The 19,793-nt window shown below is 33.6% G+C and overlaps 1 protein-coding gene across 2 annotated transcripts; it reads right to left on the bottom strand.

Moving 5' to 3' along the window:
- Positions 1-4,424: 4,424 nt before the first annotated feature.
- Twi (twist) lies at positions 4,425-11,629 on the bottom strand. 2 transcript variants are annotated; one of them, XM_018519342.1, is made up of 2 exons: positions 10,330-11,629; positions 4,425-4,794 (listed from the first exon to the last, which is right to left on the bottom strand). In XM_018519342.1, the coding sequence occupies exons 1-2, from the start codon at positions 11,609-11,611 to the stop codon at positions 4,661-4,663; spliced, it is 1,416 nt and encodes a 471-aa protein (XP_018374844.1). In that variant the 5' UTR covers positions 11,612-11,629; the 3' UTR covers positions 4,425-4,660. The 2 variants fall into 2 exon arrangements, with proteins under 2 accessions (XP_018374844.1, XP_018374843.1); XM_018519341.1 differs by having other exon boundaries at positions 4,425-4,797.
- Between the last annotated feature and the right edge of the window lie 8,164 nt (positions 11,630-19,793).

A 19,793-nucleotide genomic window follows, 5' to 3' on the forward strand; every position in this document is an offset into this window, starting at 1 on the left:
ATTATGAACGAAATTAAAAGTAATGAATAATTTAACTGAAAATTAAGTTACAGTAGTTACTTAAATGTAATGAACGTGTACATTAAATGTCATAAATTTTCATGAAAAATACATTAAATTTTATGTACATACAGGGTGTTTGGCGACTACCGCATTTTTTGTCATACGTGGGTAGAACAGCCTATACTGAATCAAAAAGTCCTGTACCATTTTGAGGTGTCAGCAATAGTTAACAAGATATTAATTACTAAGAATTGCAAAATATTGGTCTTGAATAATTTTTTACTCAAATACTATCAACTTTACAGAAAAACTGCAACAGAGAAAAATTATTTATTTTCTTCTTATAAAGTTCTGAGAATTTTTTTAAAATTTTTTATCAACTTTTTAGTACTGCATTTTGACGCCATTTTCTTATTTTTACCAACATGAGAAAATAGGATACTAAAAAATTCTGAAAAAATTCTCAGAACTTTATGAGATGAAAATAAATGATTTTTGTCTCTCGCAGTTTTTCTGTAAAGTTGATAGTATTTGAGTAAAAAATTATTCAAGACCAATATTTTGCAATTTTTAATAATTAATATCTTGTTAACTATTGCTGACACCTCAAAATGGTACAGGACTTTTTGATTCAGTATAGGCTGTTCTACCCACGTATGACAAAAAATGCGGTAGTCGCCAAACACCCTGTATACACAAATATACTTTTTAGTTACAAATACATTAAATTTAATGTAATGTCATGAAATTAAATTCAAATTGCGTAACTTAAAAGTTAACGAAATTTAAGAACATTTCTAACAGAAATTAGTGTGCAGAACTCGTTTTCACACTGAGAAAAAAATGCTGTTGATTCAATTAAAGTCTATATTACGGGCTGTCACTATCATAAGTAATTAATTCATGTATATTTTTATTGATCTTGATAAAGGCCTTGATTATTGAAATAATAATTTATGCCTTTATGTCAATAAAAATATACATGAATTAATCATTTATGTTAGTGACAGTCCGTAATATAAACTTTAATAGAATCAACAGCATTTTTTTCTAAGTGCAGGTAGTTGGAATCAAGCATCGCAGATATAGGCACTCGACGTTCATTCCGGTTGTCTTTTTTTATTATTGTACAATAACATTTATACTTTAACAACGATTTTCACTATAACATAGGAGCATGGGTTATTCCATATTAAGAATACCATAGGTATCTCATATTACGATTTTCGCGCCTTATGGTTTTACGATCATCAAATCTAATTTCTGTAATTAAACAATTCAACATATCCCGTATTTTTCTATTAGTACAACCTTACTCTATCACTACATAAAGAATTTATTGTCAAATATTTATTTATTAAGTAATAAACAAAGTTTAAATGCTCATTTCAATGAAACTTGAAGACATCCAAATTCTAAAATCTTGTTTTACAATGACTACAGGCATGATCGAATAATGAATTTTCTACTAAATAGTTTTCAATCCAAGAGCAATAAATTCATGGTGGAACCAATAGATAGCGTTTATTAGTTTAGCAGAAACGCCGCTATCTCATATTAGACGCCTATCTCATAATAGGGGGCTTTCCTCTATACATTTTTTTAAACAATTATAAGTTTTGTTTACATTACCTAATTTATTTCATTATTCTGTGGGTAAATAAGCATTAAAATTAGGTCGTAAAAAAATGAATATTTTATGAGATATTTACATTTTATATCTCAAAAGATAGTATTAAAAAAAAGAAATTGAAAAAGTACAAAATTTCTCGTAAGCTTATATTACTTCTTTCAAAAACTTTTAACTTCTTTTTTTAATTTTATCTCGTAAAATAAACTATTGATTGCTACTCTTATTCTAATACTTTCATAAAAATTATACGAACAAGACTCAATCGTTCACTAATTGTGTAGGTAGCGAGATTATAAGACCACTGTTCTGTAAGTCTTAATTTGTCTATGATAGTAACGATATCGTTATTATGTCGTTATTGCGCAGCTTTTTTATCATATTTATAAAACCTGCGCAACGACAATAGCTCTTTCACGTTGCTTGCACTTTTCACTTAGCATCTTCGTTTTCTCTCTCTTTAATGTCCGAATATATGTTTTTCTCATTTTAAATAAAGAAATTTTTTTAGATTTCAAGCAACGCGAACGGATCTATTATAACGATATCGTTACTGTCATTAAAAGTTACAGAATACGGGCTAAAGTCGCTGATATTAGTGAATGTATATAGTTTTATAACGCCAGAAATTTATTTGCAGTATGGATTTCCGACGAAGAAACATTTTTTTTTATTAGCATTGCTACTTATTGTTAGTCGTAAAAAACAATTGAATCATGCACTTTAATGCACTTTGTTCCATTACTTTTAATGACACGATTGAATCGTTCGTGTACCATGTAGCTATAAGAGTGAGTAGAAGATATCTATAAACAATACACTGACGATGTAAATATTTTATAATAAATACCTTCTATATAAAGAATTCATTTCGTATATTTTCTCGCGGCTGTGAAACTTTTATTTAAAATTTTTCAGTAATTCCATGTATAATAAAAATATCTTACAATTAGATTACTAAATATTCCATTCGGTATATCATTTTTCTTTGGTAAAAATTCTTTGATAAAAATTCTTTGGTAAAAATTTTTTGATAAAAATTCTTTGGTAAAAATTCTTTGATAAAAATTCATTGGTAAAAATTCATTAGTAAAAATAATTTATTTTTAATGTGTTTAATTTGCTTTGGCATAAAAAAATAAATTTATAACCAATATATACATATCTACACATACGCACACAATTTTTATATTAATAATTAATATTTTTATATCATTTACATATCAGTGGCAGAAGAGGTCACCACGTCTCTGACAAGAGACAACGAACTTAAAAAAAATATACAAGATATTCCGAAAATTGTAGGAAGGAAGTTTCTTCATCTCTTCAAAACGAATCGAAAATATAGACAAACATTTGTTCTTATCGAGATTTTCAATAATTTTTCAATTAATGAAATAAATACATTTTCGTAACTTATTTTAGTATACCAAATCCACAGACTGACATACTGTGTTTTGATATTCATTGTATTTACTTCAATGTTGAAAATCTATAATGCATATAATGAATGATGTAGATTTTCGGTATTAAGTAATGAATAAAAGTTCATAACGCCTTTTCATTTGTATTATATCTACATATTTTTTTAAATTGACAATTATATATCTTTTAATTGGCAATTATATTCGATAGAGTAAAATTTCAGCTTTAAAAATCTGTTTTTTTTAATTCTAGTACACGCACACACGATGATTTTTAACGAAGTTATGAGCAACTAAAATCAAAATGCTCCTTTTATTTAATCTGCGGTAACAGCAATAAAAAAACTTAGGAATATAAAAAAACAATTTTATAGAGAAAACTTTAAGCTTTCACGTTAAAAAGTTAAAAATTTTTACAAAATTGCTTTGGGTACGTGACAGGGTCACAAAAAGTGAGAAGAAAATTTTCCACCTTGTTTAACTCGTAGTTTTTTATATGCAAAAATTACCCAAACTCACAGAAATTAAAAAATCATAGTGACCTTTTAAAAGTTCAGATTTTAAGCTTTAAAATGTTCCATCTTATCATTCATACTTCATTCAATAGTTGCTTTCCATTTGCACACAAGTGAAACTGAGTCTAAAGTGAGCTGAGTATTTCACACTCAGATTAACGACGTCATGATCTGCTTACTTTGGTAAAAAATTATCACACAACAACACCTCACTTTTAAAATAAGTTTACGAGACTCACTAAAGCACACGATCTCGATCTTATGCAGATTATAGGCAAAAACTCAGTTAAATCTCATTTGTCAAAATGCAAAAGGAACGCGCATTCAACTTCAGTGAGAAATATCTGAGAATCGGTGTAAATGGAAAGCAACTAATATCGTCGTCTTTTTTCCCGCGAAGAAGACGACCAGTGTCATTGATGCTGGTTAGTAAGTGCTTCTTGTTTGATTTCCACCGATAATCCGTATTTAAATTCCATTCGAGATGACCGTAGATTTTTCGTAAACGCCGATCATGTCGCCGACTCTTTTTTCTAAAATTTTTCGGCGCGCGTTTCTGTGGGACTACATACGTAGTATATAAATTCACATAAGAATCATACAAGCATTAAGATCCAGCTAGACCGTGTAAGGCTTTGATTCCTATAGTTTGTGTTATCACATGTACGGTCCTATAATATATTATATTATCTTTTTTCTTAATTTAAATTTCCTTTATTTTTAAGTTGCTTGAATTTTAAAGTTCGTAGCGTTACGAACTTTTATTTCCATTACTCACAGTAAATGAAGGAACGTAATCATAAAAATAACAATGTAGTTAGATTTAGTGAATCAACAAATTGTGGCGTTCACTCTATGTTTTCGACTTATTTTTACAGACGAATCATCTCCTTGTTGTATTACAATTTCTAGAATATCCTGTATTTAATTGTGTGTGCGCGTGTGTTCGCAAGCATACAGGTATATACGTTCTTTCTCTTAAGAGGAACAAAATATTCTCAAATTAGATTCGAGAATGTTCCCGGTTTCTCGCCATCTTACCTCGCTAAATTTTTATTCGTAATTATCCTAGCCTTATAGTCTATAGCCTACGTATTAGAGTTCCAATCGCCTTCCATTCTCCAGACGCTAAACGCGTACGACAGTCTCTCGTGTGCCATGTAATTACTCGGCGACGTCGCGAACTCCTTCGCAGCCAAAATCGCACTCCGGGCGCCTTTCTCTACTGAAACAGATATTTTTCGTCTCTCGTTATTCGATGCACAAACAATCGTATAGCATCTTCTTTAAGAGAATTAAAAGAATATAATCATCGTTTAATATAATTGCAATCTGACACATCGAGTTTTTTTCACTTAGAAGGTCGGAAAGAAAGAAAGAAAGCTTATATTATTGAACGTTACTTATTTGTTTCATAATAGAGAAACCTTCCTATTTATCCAGCAGTTTCGACTTTCATATTATAAATATAACAAAATTTATCTTTTTATATTTCTTCAATATTTATTTCGTTTCTGGGAAGATCCATATTATTCTTTCGGCAAAGTTTTATTTCGACAAAGAGATATAAGAGTGAGGACTGAGAAGAAGAGCAGATGAAAGAAATCGAAGGGAAAGAAGAGGCCGAAGGGGATCGTTACGATAATTCTGTCTGCATATAATGCCAGCGCTACAAAATAAAAGGGAAGCGGCTGTATCGCGCTAGGAGAAAACTTCGAGGAGAAGAGGCCGAATAAAAGAAAGTGCGGAGTGTATATATATATATACGTTTCCGTCTCGCAAAATTCGTGTCGCGGGAACCGGGAACGACGAGCCAATCGGCGCCGGCAACCAAGCCGTTAAGTCTGGGTATCGTTAGTCACGCCGAGTTACAAATGCGTGCCCGCTATTCGGCGTGCACCGGGTGGTTTACGTCGCTCGGCTGAGATAAGGACGAACCAGCGAAGATTTGTGTACTACGATGTCCGGATAAAGTTTCAACCATTCAACCATTCATTCGAGATGCCGTCGTTCGCGATTTATTTCGAGTCGATTTCTACTTCGCTCATCTGTAATTATACCAGGGAATGGAAAGTTACTTTTTAAAAGTAACAAGTCACAGTTACTCGTTACCGAGTAGGAAAAGTAACAAGTTACCGTTACTAGTTACCGATTTTTAAAAGTAACTCGTTATAGTTACCGTTACTTGAGAAAGTAACTTTTCGTTACTTTTCCGTTACTTTTTTTTTAAATCGACAACCGCCAATCACAGCGGACGGGTCTAGGGGCTCCTCTAGTCTCAAGCACTATGCACTGTAAAAAATTGTGTAAAATTACAACTATTATACTGGATAATTTTGAGATCCACTGTGATAGTTGTAAACGTTTGTAAATTTGCAATATGCAAATAAAGATAATTTCTTGGTTTGTAACTACAACCAGATTGTGGAAGTACAATTACAATGTGTATGCGTAGCTACAGGAACGATAATATGACAATACATTTCGCACTATATATTATTATATATTTAACAACAATACGCGAAAAATTTCTGTTATATTGCGTAATATTATTAAAATTTGGATAATTACGATTAATTTAGAAAATATACAAAATATCCTGCTATTTACATAATTTTCAATATAAAATAAAATATATTTACACAATAAAAACAAATTTACATAATTTCTGTAAAATTGCATGATTTTTTATATTTACAGGACTAATCATGTAATCTATTTTACATCTATTGTATGTATAAATTTACGAAATTTTTTTACAGTGTAAGTGGCTTGTGTCGTATCGTGTTCAATCATGTGCAAAGTAACGATAAAAGTAACTATAAAATTCGTTATCGTTACCAAAAAAATGTTTGTTACCATTACCAAAGAAAACAAGTAACGAGTTACTTCCATTCCCTGAATTATATAGCCTTGGCTATTTGAGTATAAAGCATATATATAGCATATGCTTTATACTCAAATAGTCAAGACTGTGTATATAGTTACAGATAATATTTATTTTTATAATAATTTAAAAATGTTATCATCTTTTAGCTTTTATTAGCATCAGTACCCTTTTGAAGGAATATACTGAGATATCTTTGATTTATTCCCTCGCTAATAAAAGCTAAAAGAAAGATAATAAAATTTTAAAATTATTATAAAAATAAATATTATTTTTCAATAAAACTGTTTTTTTTATTTAATTATGAAAAATAAGTTTATTTTCGATCAAAGCGAATTTTAATGCGTCAATATATTTCAGAGCGAATTTATATATGTATGCATATCTAATACTCTATAAATATTTTTTTGATCTTGAAACTCAATCATAAATAGAACCAAAGTAGTAGTATTAATCATCAGTTTAATACAAATTATAATTGATTTTTCTTATTTTGAGGATACTTTATACTTATGGCCAAGACTGTAACTTATACAGATATCCCTCTATTTAAACGACTACTTCAATTTACGAATTTTCGGACTTACGATCAGTATACGCTAAAAGTTATAGAAAAAATGAAGAGTAAGTTAAATCGAGATTTAATTTAATCTACATTTCGTGAAAACGGGCATTAACTTTTACTTTTTTACATCACCTTCTAATTATTTATATTCAGAATGTGTATGGTTAGTAATACAAATCATTATTACTAAAAAAAAGAAGAAAAATAATAGAGTTATATCCATTTCTACTACTGTTATAAATTAACTTTAATTTTGGTTTAACTTACTTTTTATCTTTTTCTAGTTTAAAGAAAAAGGATAAAGAGTAAATTAAACCGAGATAATATTGCTAGAAATGGAAATATTAGTACTATATGATATTATTCGACTATTATTCGATTTACGACCGAAATCTCATCATAATCCTGTAGTAAGAGAAAGATATCTGTATAAAGATTAACAGGTTTTAATAAATTATTATATTTTTTTTTTTATTACAATTTTGTCTTTTTATTGCTGAAACATATATTTCACGTGTTTATGCTTCCGAGTTGTTAATGTCATCATAGAACGTTGTCCCGAACGATGATTCGAGTATCCAGAATTTCGAGTGACGGTAGGAGAGCCGTTAAATGTCGCGTTTGTTTGTTATTCCGAACGTTAAAAATCAGGCGGCCCGTACGAGGAATTTAATCCTCGCTGGTCCATAAATATTATGAGAACAGTGAATCGCGTACGCGCGTAATACATGAGAGCAAGCTCCTTCAGTGAGGCACTTTAGTAACGACGGCGTGAGTGCTCGTCGCGGGCTCGTCGTTCCGATCTCGTGTAAATTACGAGAAAAAAATCCTCCGAGACGGTAGTCTGTTTAATTAACTGGGAGCCACCCAACCCGCTATAAACACGTACCTACCACCCTACGGAGAAGGTGCCGACGGAGACAATCCTCGAGTGGCTTTCTAAACAACGTGACAACGTGCAATCGGTAGTGCAGCTTCGTAGTATACTTTTTGTACAAGACAGCAAGATATCTATATGGACAGAACAGTTTTGCTGAAATATCTATAAATAGAAAAATACATACTGTACACAAGTAATATCTACTTGTTTCAAATATTTCAAAAGTTTATACATATATCCATAAATTTTATATATTATATATCCATAAATCGTAGGTTCATCATACAAGTATCAAATATATTTATTCAAAATATAGGTATTCTAAATCCTAGTGAGTTTAATGTTTCAATCAAGATAATTGAATTAAAGCAAATTCGATTTGTTTATTATATAAAGTTACTCCTTTGATAAATTTTATATTCTTTAAAAAAAAAAAAATAAATTTTTGTTTTACATAATAATATGTTTTTCTATAATAAAATTTGTGATAAGAATATTTTATTATAAAAAAAATTCTTTGTTAAGATAACCGTTATGTAAAAAGAAGAAAGTAAATTGAGTAAGCACTTTTCTTAGCAATAAAATGATAATATTTTTCTGTATGTAAAAATTTAGTTAGATACAGATCTGAAAATAATTTTGTTAGACTATCAAAATAATTGGTAAGCTCAAAATGATTGCTAGCATATCAAAATTTTTTGTAACATTTCTCATTATGCTTGAGCGTTCTTCATAATTATTTTGATAGTCCAATGAAGTTATTTTCAGATCTGCATCTAACTAAATTTTCATGTACTCCAGCGAAACCATTTTTTTCATATATTAAAAGAATAAAACATAATCCAATGTCTTAATACGTCGGCACTCCTATTCTTAATCTTTCATCTCCATACACCTCTCTCCCATTACATTTATTTCAAACATTACGCACGTATTTTCGTTCTATGTGGCAAAGTGGAAGATGAATAAAGATTGATGAAAGTATTGACTATGTTAGCGAAGAAAGGTGCTTAACAACTGTTGCAAAATTCTTCACTGTGATTATGATTTATACACTTAGATCCATAAGGAACTAAAGGCAGAAATCAGTCGTATTAAGAAATTTTACAATAGCAAAGCTGCTTTTTCTGCTGATAAACGCAATCATTAAAAAGTATATATACACAGTTCGAGCGTAGATCCGGCTGTAAAAAATATTTTATGAATGCAAAAGTCGTATCTTTTTTAGTCATGTATGTATTTAGAAACTAAATTATGTGCCAAACCTACTCTTCTTTATATAAATTATATATTTACATATATTACAGATATATTAGAGATCGATTTTGAACGTATATCAGAGATACATGTGTATTTAGATATACGTGAAAAAGATCACTAATATAATATATACATATATAGATATAAATTTTAAAAAATTCTTGTACACTTGTGAAACTTTAACAAATTTTTACAAGGCATAGTTAACATCATGTTTTCTCAAAATTCTTATTCAGATTTCAATATGTAAGAAATAAATAAAATGTAGTCCAGTTTTTATTTAAAAACTTATTGTTAAAAGATTTCATAAGTGTACAAGAATTTTTTCAGATTTTTATGTAGACCGGAACCATAAAAAATATATGCTGTTTCTTTCAACGGCCCAGAGTGTAAACTGATCGAAAATTTCGAGGTTGTGTGTGTGTGTGTGTGTGTGTGTGTGTGTGTGTGTGTGTGTGTGTGTGTGTGTGTGTGTGTGTGTGCGCTGGAGGGATATATATATTCACACAACACAGTTCTCTAAGGGCCACTTTCACCAAGCTCAGTTAACTTAACCAGCCTAGTAACTGTAATAAAATAGAAAGAGATAGAAATAGTTCTAGATAGAAAGTGGCCTTAAGGCTCAGTTTCACAACTCACGGTTAACTCTTAACCGAGGTTCAACTTATTTCTCATCTTTTTCCAATTCTATAATTGAAAAGAGATAATGAATAAGTTGAACGTCGCGCGATTAAGAATTAACCCGTCAGTTGTAAAATTGGGCCTAAAAGACGTCTTAGAAACGTTCTCAAGATGTTCATCGGAGAAATGTGTTGCGTGGATATAATTAGAAATAATTAGTCAAATCATCGTCGATAGCACTACTCAATCGACGTCGATTCGATTAATCATTTCTGACTAGGAAAAAGAAGAAAAGAGAGAGCACACTAAACCGACGTTTTGCTTCATAGACAGCGAAATTTGTGCTTGCAAACACGATTGGACTAAATCAAAACATAGCGTGTTTTGAAGCGAGAGAATGAACACTTCTCGGACATTTCCTTCAAATCTTCCGTATCGACTCGTACAACGTTTAGTCCTCGAACGGATTTACACCTTGAAGTATCTATACACGCATCCTCACATCACCTACGTGTCACCTGCTATCTACACTCATCGAAATTACCTGGGATCTCGCTGCATTCGGCGTTTTCGGTGTTGGTCTTGAGCACGTGGAACAAGAAATCGATGTACCTAGCGGCGAGCTTGAGCGTTTGAATCTTGCTGAGCTTGTCACTCGGTAGAGTCGGTATAATCTTCCTAAGTGCGGAAAACGCCTCGTTCAAGCTTTGCGTCCGCTGACGTTCACGGACATTCGCCATCGCCCTTTGATTCTGTATCTCTTGGTCGTTCTTGCGACGCACCTTCGTTCGTGTCGTCGAGGCTGTCGTGGCCTCGCTGTCGGACTCGTTGCTGTTGCAACAACCGTTGCTGCTGCTGCTGTTGCTGTTGTTGTTGCCGCTATGCCGCCTCTTCCTCCTGACAGCCGTCCTGATGCCGCCCTCTCTGTCCCCGTAATCCTTCGCCGTCGTCGACGACGACGGCTCGGACACGTGGCCGAGCTCTGCGGCCTGTTCACAGCCGTATCTCGCGACATGATCGACCATCCCTTCCTCGATCGCGTCCGATTTGTACTCCGTAACGTCCATGTGATGGTAAGATCCCGCCTGGCCCTGTACCGATTGAACAGAGCTGGGGGTACCCATCTCGTCAACGCCACTGGGTGAATACACGCTCTGAGAAGACGGTGTCAGGCACAGACTCTGCTGCTCGTGGTCCCTACTGTAATCCGACAGAAACTCGGACGAGTTGTCCGTCGAGTGGAGCGGCCGGTCAAACTCCAGCTGGAAGTCCCTCACGATTTTACTATCCGGATGATGAGGATGGTGATGATGATACCGCGTTTCATCCGGATTCTTGAACATCATATGGGTCAGCTCGGTGTACTCTACCGCGGCCTGGTTATGATGATGATGATAACCGGACGGTAGAGCATGATGTTGATGCTGTTGCTGTTGCTGATGATCCGGTGGACCACTCAAGTCCATCAGATGCGACGCGGGTGGCGTGAAACGACCGTATCGCGTCACCGAGGAATTGCCGTTGGGATTGCCGTCGCCGCCGTGCGGCACCGTGCCGATGACACAGGTGCCGTCGTTGCCACCCTGGATCCCATTGCCGTGCAAAATATAGTAACCCGGCTGCGTTATCACGCACTGGGATGCCGGCGTCGGCACCGGCGGCGGTTGCGGTACCGTCGCCGCACCGCGCATACCTCCGTTCGTTTTATCAACGCATTGGACGCCGTTGAAGCTCCGCGCGCTAACTGAAGACACGAGATGCTTGTAATTCCCAGTCTGTTGCCAGGTACGACGAAGCGCGGAGCCACCGCGATTGTTGACACCCATCCACTGTTCAGTAAACGCCAATAGGCACGAGCCACGTGTCGACGCGACGCATGTATTGACACCGCGAATGATCCGCGCGATCCAGCGCGATCCAGCGCGATCGATCGCTCGATTTGTCGATTCAATCAGGCAGTCCGCGCGCGCGAACAGGAGTCACGCGAACGAAATCTCCGACCGCGCGAGAATCGGCCAAGTTCGACTAAGAAGAGAATCCCCCCCGTACGTTCCTCCTACACGTATGTTTCGCCAGCGTCGACACAGCAGCGTCTTTCTCCCCTCTTTCTTTTTTCTCCCTCTCTCTCTCTCTCGCTCACATCTTCTCTGAATGTTACTAACCGTCTAAAGAAGAGAGCCTCCAGTGCGATCGCTCATCGTGTCACGCCGTAGGAACGCCTTCAGCGGCGAGTATGACTGGTCCCCGACTATCACTTTGTCTCCACCCACGGAGAAGAGGAGGACGAAGTCGAGAAAATAGATAGGTCAGATTGTGGAGGAGGGGATACGAGAAGATAAAACGGAAGACTCCCATGCGCGTGTGAAATCCGCATAAGAAAGAACAAGGCTGATGACTGAGTAGCAATTTTGGGGAAACGTATACGTGATTTTTCTAGGAATGCAAATGATACATAAAAAAAATATGATAGAAAAATTTATGTAAAAAACGCGAAATGATATAAGTAATAATCAAATGAGAAAACAAAAGAAAAAATGAATGAAGAAACATGCAATATCTTTTAGATGAAGAAATACGTATTGCAAAGCTGTTTAAATTAGTTAGACACCAGGAAAATATAAGCAGTAAAGAAACATTTTCCAGAAAATAGATAGGTCAGATTGTGGAGAAAGGGATACGAGAAAATGAAACGAAAGACTTCCATGCGCGTGTGAGATCCGCATAAGAAAGAACGAGACTGATGACTCTGAGTAGCAATTTTGGGGAAATGTATACGTGTATTTTTCTAGAAATGCAAATGAGATACATAAAAAAAATATGATAGAAAAATTTATGTAAAAAACGTGAAATGATATAAGTAATAATCAAATGAGAAAACAAAAGAAAAAAAGAACGAAGAAACATGCAATATCTTTTAGATGAAGAAATACGTATTGCAAAGCCGTTTAAATTAGTTAGACACCAGGAAAATATAAGCAGTAAAGAAACATTTTCCAGAAAATAGATAGGTCAGATTGTGGAGAAAGGGATACGAGAAAATGAAACGAAAGACTTCCATGCGCGTGTGAGATCCGCATAAGAATGAACGAGACTGATGACTGAGTAGCAATTTTGGGAAACCGTTATAAACAAATAAGAAAAAAGTAAACAAATGAAAAAACAAAAGAAAAAAAAAGAATGAAGAAACATGCGATTTCTTTTAGATGAACAAATATCTATTGTAGCGCCCGTTTAAATTAGCTAGACACCAAGAAAATATAAGCAGTAAAGAAACATTTTCCAGAAAATAGATAGGTCAGATTGTGGAGAAAGGGATACAAGAAAATGAAACGAAAGACATCCATGCGCATGTGAGACCCGCATAAGAAAGAACGAAGCTGATAACTGAGTAACAATTTTGGGGAAACGTATACGTGTATTTTTCTAGGAATGCAAATGAGATACATGGAAAAAAATACGATAGAAAATTTTATGCAAAAAACGCGAAATAATATACGTAATAAACAAATGAGAAAACAAAAGAAGAAAAGAATGAGGAAACATGCGATCTCTTTTAGATGAACAAATACGTATTGCAGCGCCGTTTAAATTAGTTAGACACCAGGAAAACATAAGTAGTAAACAAATATTTTTATTTGCTTATTGCCTTACGTTCTCGACTGTAATCGGCCAATTGGTTTACTGGCGGAAGCACAATCTTGTACAATGCATAAAATGAACCAATCAAAGTTCTTCATTTCCTTCCTCACCATTAAATAAAAAAACTCTAATTGGTCGATTTTCCTATGCATTATGTATTATGCAAGAATCTATGCTCCTGTCCTTACTGCTTAGATTTTTTATACTGAAAAAAATATTACTAAATCTTAAATACATATTTCTTTGAATAGTACTAAATAAATATTTACTTACAGTAAACAATAAATATAACAATAAATAAATTACAAAGTTTGATAAAATTACTTCTTATCACTTTTTTATTCTCTACAATCGCAGTGTTTATTTGCACATATTTATTTACACAAATGATATACTGATAAATATTATTGAATAAATGCATACAAGTAAATGTTTTAATTGCGAACGGCCAATTCATTATGACGTAATCGTAACTATAGTTGTTTTTGGATGATTCTTATAAAAAATTATAAAATGGATATATTTTAGAAAAAAAAATATATATATATAAAAATATGTTTGATATTATGTATACATGTGTTTATGCAAGATATTTGAGATTAGTATACAGGGTGTATCTGAAATAACGCCCACTAATCATATAGTGCTATTCCTAATAAAAAACTGAGTCAAAAAGTCCTTTGCTTTTTTGTAATTTTCACAATACTTTTTTGGTTACCCAATGAGCAAAATATCTAAAATCGATGTATAAGATAACTTTAAGATATCTTTGAAACTTATTCTCCAATGTGCTCTTTATTTCCTGTTTCTTGCTTTTTACCTTTTGCTTTTTTCTCCTTTGTAAATGTCGTTTTATCGACAATTGTATTTCTTGCTACGTATTTCTTATTTCTTTTGAAGTTCGTTAACTTTTATCTCGTGCAACAAAACAAAAAACCGAATAAGAAGCAAAAAAACAAGATGTAAAAAATAGCAAAGTAAGAAATGGGAAACAAAAAGCACAATTGTAGAATAGGCTTAAGAGTTCTTTAAGAAACATCTTCAAAATATTTCACAAGGAACACTGCAAGATATCATAAAATTACATCGATTTTATCTATTTATTCGGCAATCTTAGAAATTAATATCTCGTTAACTATTACGAAAATTGCAAAATGGTAGAGAACTTTTCTACTCAGTTTTTTATTAGAAATAGCACTGCATGATTAGGGCGTTATTTAAGATATACCCTGTATACATATATGTATGTATATGTGTGTGTATAAGATATTTGAAGGATTTAATATAAAATATCATTGAATAGCGAATATATTTACCTAAAAATAATAATCATAAATAATAATAAATAAATTATATAAAAGTAATATATTTCGTCGGCCAAAAATAATCACGGGACGCGCAATGTTACATCGGGGATGTGATGTATCGACATTTTTCAAGCTCTTGCAACTCGGAAGCCGGAGCGAGGATGAAAAATCAGCGATCAGAGTTACGACGCAGCCAAAAATAGGTGGAACCCTCGCAGCCTAAAAAGTACATTCCTGACTAAGGAAGCAGAGAGCGAAGCGGGCAAAAGAAGTCGAGAGTAGAACGGCTTTTTTAAAAATATTTCCTCCGACGCAGCCAAAGATGCGAATCGCGAGAACTCGCTCCGGAGAGACGTTTCCTTGCTTCGGCAGAATTTTTCTTGTTCTATTCTGCGTAGTGTTGACGATTTATCCCGGATCTCCGAATATCCGGATATCCGGATATCCGAGATAGAGATAGATCCGAGATAAAATATTCGATTGAACCGGATATCCGGATTTTTCGGATCCGAATCTCGGATTTCTCTCTACATTATCTCGTTTGTGTATGATATTATCATACACAAACGAGATAATGTAGAGGGAAGGAGAGGAAGAGAGGTGAGAAAGAGAAAGGAGTCTTTTTTCTTTTGACATTGTACCAAACGCTTCGATACAGTCTCTAAACGACGCACCGATTTTTGTATTTTTAACCCTTACCGTACTAATATGGGTAATTAGTGACCGAGCGATTCCTGTTCGTGCAAGTCTCTTTGAGTCTTTTGGTAATTATAAATTATACTACATTTTATTATTTTCCAAAATAAAGAGTCAATATTTATTCTAAAAAGTTGAAAGTATGTTGGTGAATTTTTAGAGATTTTTTTCATTATTTTGAAGAGGTGAAAAAACGAAGACATTTGAAGTGACCCTTGATGGTATGGATGAGAGACCAAATTGTAGATGGTACGGTAAGGGTTAAATATATGCCAGACAGTGATACCGAGTCACTAGATTTTATACAAAGAACCGTAATCAGTGCTAGTAGTCGATTACAATGGACATAGCTGCGGTTTTGCCCCATTTCAATTTCACTTTTAACCCCCCCCCCCCCTCCTCTCTCTTTCTCACCTCTCTCCCTCTCCTTCTCTCTACATTATCTCGCTTTTTCATAATATCACACACACGCGCGCGCGCGCAGCAACGAAAAAATTTTATTCTAGATTTCAATATATCCGACTAAACTACAGAATGTTTTGTACTAAAATACGCGCCAAGTATATATTATAAAAATTAGAGGATTTCCCTCCAATATAATAAGATATTCTAATTATTTAGAATATTCCTCTATTGTGTGGAGTAGAATATATTTTAATCTTTACATAAACACACACGCACGCACGCACGCACATGTATATACATATATATATATATGCATATGAATCTATTTATACATCATTCTGTGGACTAACACCGGATATCGAGTGCTCACTGAACTGCTTTTTTCGCTGAACGTAGCCAATTTAACTGATGACATGCAAACGTAATATGTACATGATACGTACACTCACATTCCAATTAATACACAAAAATTCCGATTCGTACTTACTCTCAAAACGACTGACTAATTCTGGTAAATTGTGCTCAAGCAACCACTTCTCCACTTTTTCCATTTATTTTCACGATAAACAACACTACGTGTAGTCTACTCGGACACAGAACTCGCGGACATGTCAGGACACGATACGGTATATAAACATAATATACACGCGGACTTGCGCATGCGTAAACACGAAAGCGAGTACCATTTGTTAACCAAGCGTCGACATATTTTAGAATATTTTCTTTATTTATAATTAGATATTATTCTAAACAAAATATATCTATAGAGAAATATTCTAAATATTTTAGAATATTCGATTAGAGGATAGCTTTAAACGGAATTATCCTCTAATACAGGGCTGCGTTCAGGAATTATGCCTAGATAACTCTAGGGTGCATTTTTGCTATAATATACGTAACGTAATCTTTAGCTTAGAGTTATCTGGGTGTAATTCCTGAACGCAGCCCTAAATACAATTTTTTCGGTGAAGATGTCGGGAGATTCAAAATCAACATTCAGTCAAATTTCGAATCCGAAATCCGAGATTCGGATCCGAAAGATCCGGATATCCAGTTCAATCGAATATTTTATCTCGGATCTATCTCTATCTCAGATATCCGGATATCCGGATATGCGAATAGTTGTCAACCCTAATTCTGCGTATATCGGCCGCCGTATTTATAGCCAACTTGAGAATTCAATTTTAACTAGGTTTAAATTAATCTTTTATTTCAAAAACGCTTCTCAAATCATAATTAAATAAATCCACAACAAATAGGAAATGAAGGCCCTAAACGGCCAAGCTGTATTTTCAGTTCTTAGGTAATTCGATGTGAATCTGTGAATATTTATGTATATCCAGTCTTGCAAACCACGTGTCGAATTTAATTTTCAGTCTTAAAACGCAATTTCTAACAGAACAAGTACTAGTAATATCACAAATTAAATTGACAATCAATTCAATAATAGTATGATGCTCACAAGCATCTTTGAAACTAGAAAGTTCTCAATAATCTGACTCTGATAAGCATCTTAAAATCTATAAATAATTATTTATTACAAAAAACATTACCTCAGTTTATAATTAATTAAATTCAATTTAATTGTTCGAACTTTGGTTCAAACTTGATTCGTCTGAAATAAGGTTTAATCGCGGATTGATCTATGAATACGGATTTAAATCTACAGTGAATCAGTTATAGAGTTTAGACTGATGTTCTTTTCGTTGGCTGAATTGGTATCGATGGCTTCGCGATGTAAATTAATGTGGCTCACTCATTCGGAGGCGCGAGTGATAGATAACCGCGTTGGACGCGCCGCGACGTGTTTGTTGTGACGGACGAAAGCTCTTTAGAGGGTGTCTATATAAATTCCGACGTTTCTCTAACTTTCTCGTGAGCCTCCGCCTTGCTTCCTCTCGCCACGTCTGTGATTTAGCATTTCGTTCGACGTCGCGCCACGCCTAGGGAATATTTAGTCGCAAGGGGAACTTTGGGGAAGAAACGGGGTCACGTCTTTGTTTGCCAGTCTTTGGTCTCGATCGATTCGGTCGATTGAAATTCATTTTAAGCGTTTGTAAAGTTTAAAATATCTTAATTATGAATGTATAATTATATTATTCTATGTACAAACATAATTTACAGCGCAAATTTACGATCAATCCTTAAATACCTTTATGGCATACTCGGCTTTTGGTTTTCGATGCTTTTGCAAGCAATTTGAATTTTTACGTTATTTTTATAAAAGTTAAATAAAAAAACAAATATATAAAATGAGGCTCCAAAGAATCTATTATAGTGAAATAGAAAAAAGCCCATCAGAGCTTACATCGGTTGTTTGGATGCACAGAAAACTCTTTATTTTCGTGTGAATGTAACAAAGCGAATAAAATAAACGTTTCGACCCATCAATTCGAATTCTTATCAATATAAAATATAAATCGAAATTACATAAGTAATGCAAATTCCAAGATGATAATTCCCGACAATTTAGCTCGTTCTTCTTTATCCAAATATCAGCTATGTAATAAATAGCCAAATGATTATCAAAAATACTAATTTATACAATAATAATATATAAAAACTTACATATAAAGTAAAACCGGAGTCATATACATTGCGTCAATAAGTAGAATTACATCGCTCATCAGATTGTCAGATTTGCTACGTAGTCATTTAAAAGAAATCATCTTGGAATTTGCGTTATTTATGTAATTTCGATTTATATTTTATATTGATAAGGACCCGAATTGATGGGTCAAAACGTTTATTTTATTCGTTTTGTTACATTCACACGAAAATAGAGTTTTCTGTGCATCCGAACAACCGATGTAGACTCTGATGGGCTTTTTTATACTTCACTGATAAAGTTAAAAAAGGTATATATCTAATCCAATTTGCTCATAAACTTTTATAGAAATAACATATTGTAACAAAAATTTTTTTAATATAGAAACATCAAACGTTAAAGAACGTAACGATATATAAGCAAGCAAATTATGTTGTTCCTGTAGTGAGGCGTTTAAGAGTTGTAAAATTTTTACTTTTGCGCATGTAGGAATTATTAGATATAAAAGAATATGAATTGAATTTTGTCCTGAATTTTATTTCAAACAGTAAAAGAAATCACGTAAGTAAAAAAATATTTGTAATTTCAATATTTTTGCTTATCCAATTCTAAGAATTTAATTCTTATTCCTTATTTTATACGATTATTTACAACGCGCTTAAAAGATGATAGTGAAAACAAAGTTTTGACAGTCGGTAGATTTTGGCGAGCCGGCCGATTTGTTTCCTCGAACTAATGGCGAGCTTTGAACGACTCAATCGTCGGTATCGTGACGGTATTAGCGGATGAATATTCGTCGCTCGTCGGATCGCGCTTCTAGGAATCGTAACACAACCGACGGAAAGTCGTAAGCTGCCATTTTGGCGACGATCCAACCACGAATCGGATCGCCAATGGACAGGCCGATAAATAACACGGTCAAATACCAAAATAATACCCGGCGATCAAAAGCAAAAATCCCGGAGGCTTTCCGGCGCAAGAGAATATATTTTCTATAATCTTTCTCTTTATTTGTTCTTTCTATCTAAAGGAATATAATAGTCCAGGAACAACATAATTTGTTTGCTTATATCGTTACGTTCTTTAAAGTCTGATGTTTTTATTTAAAAAAATTTTTTTCTAATATGTTATTTCTATAAAATAAAATTATGAGCAAATTGGTTAGAAATATCAAAATTGATTCAAAATGCTCAACTAAATAGATTTTCATAAAACTTTCATTAAACGTTTTACTGAATCATAGACTCATACTGGTGAATCGTACTTCCACTTGTGTCATCGTATCGTTCTAGTAGGGTAAACTCGAGTATGATGACCATAGTTTTTTAAAATGCAAAAAACATACATTTATTCTTGTTACTTTTTAACAATATTTGAGATATTACTTTCACTGAAGCTTAAAGTAACAAATAC

Source organism: Trachymyrmex cornetzi, unplaced genomic scaffold (assembly GCF_001594075.2).
Source record: "Trachymyrmex cornetzi isolate Tcor2-1 unplaced genomic scaffold, Tcor1.1 scaffold83, whole genome shotgun sequence".
NCBI lineage: Eukaryota > Metazoa > Arthropoda > Insecta > Hymenoptera > Formicidae > Trachymyrmex > Trachymyrmex cornetzi.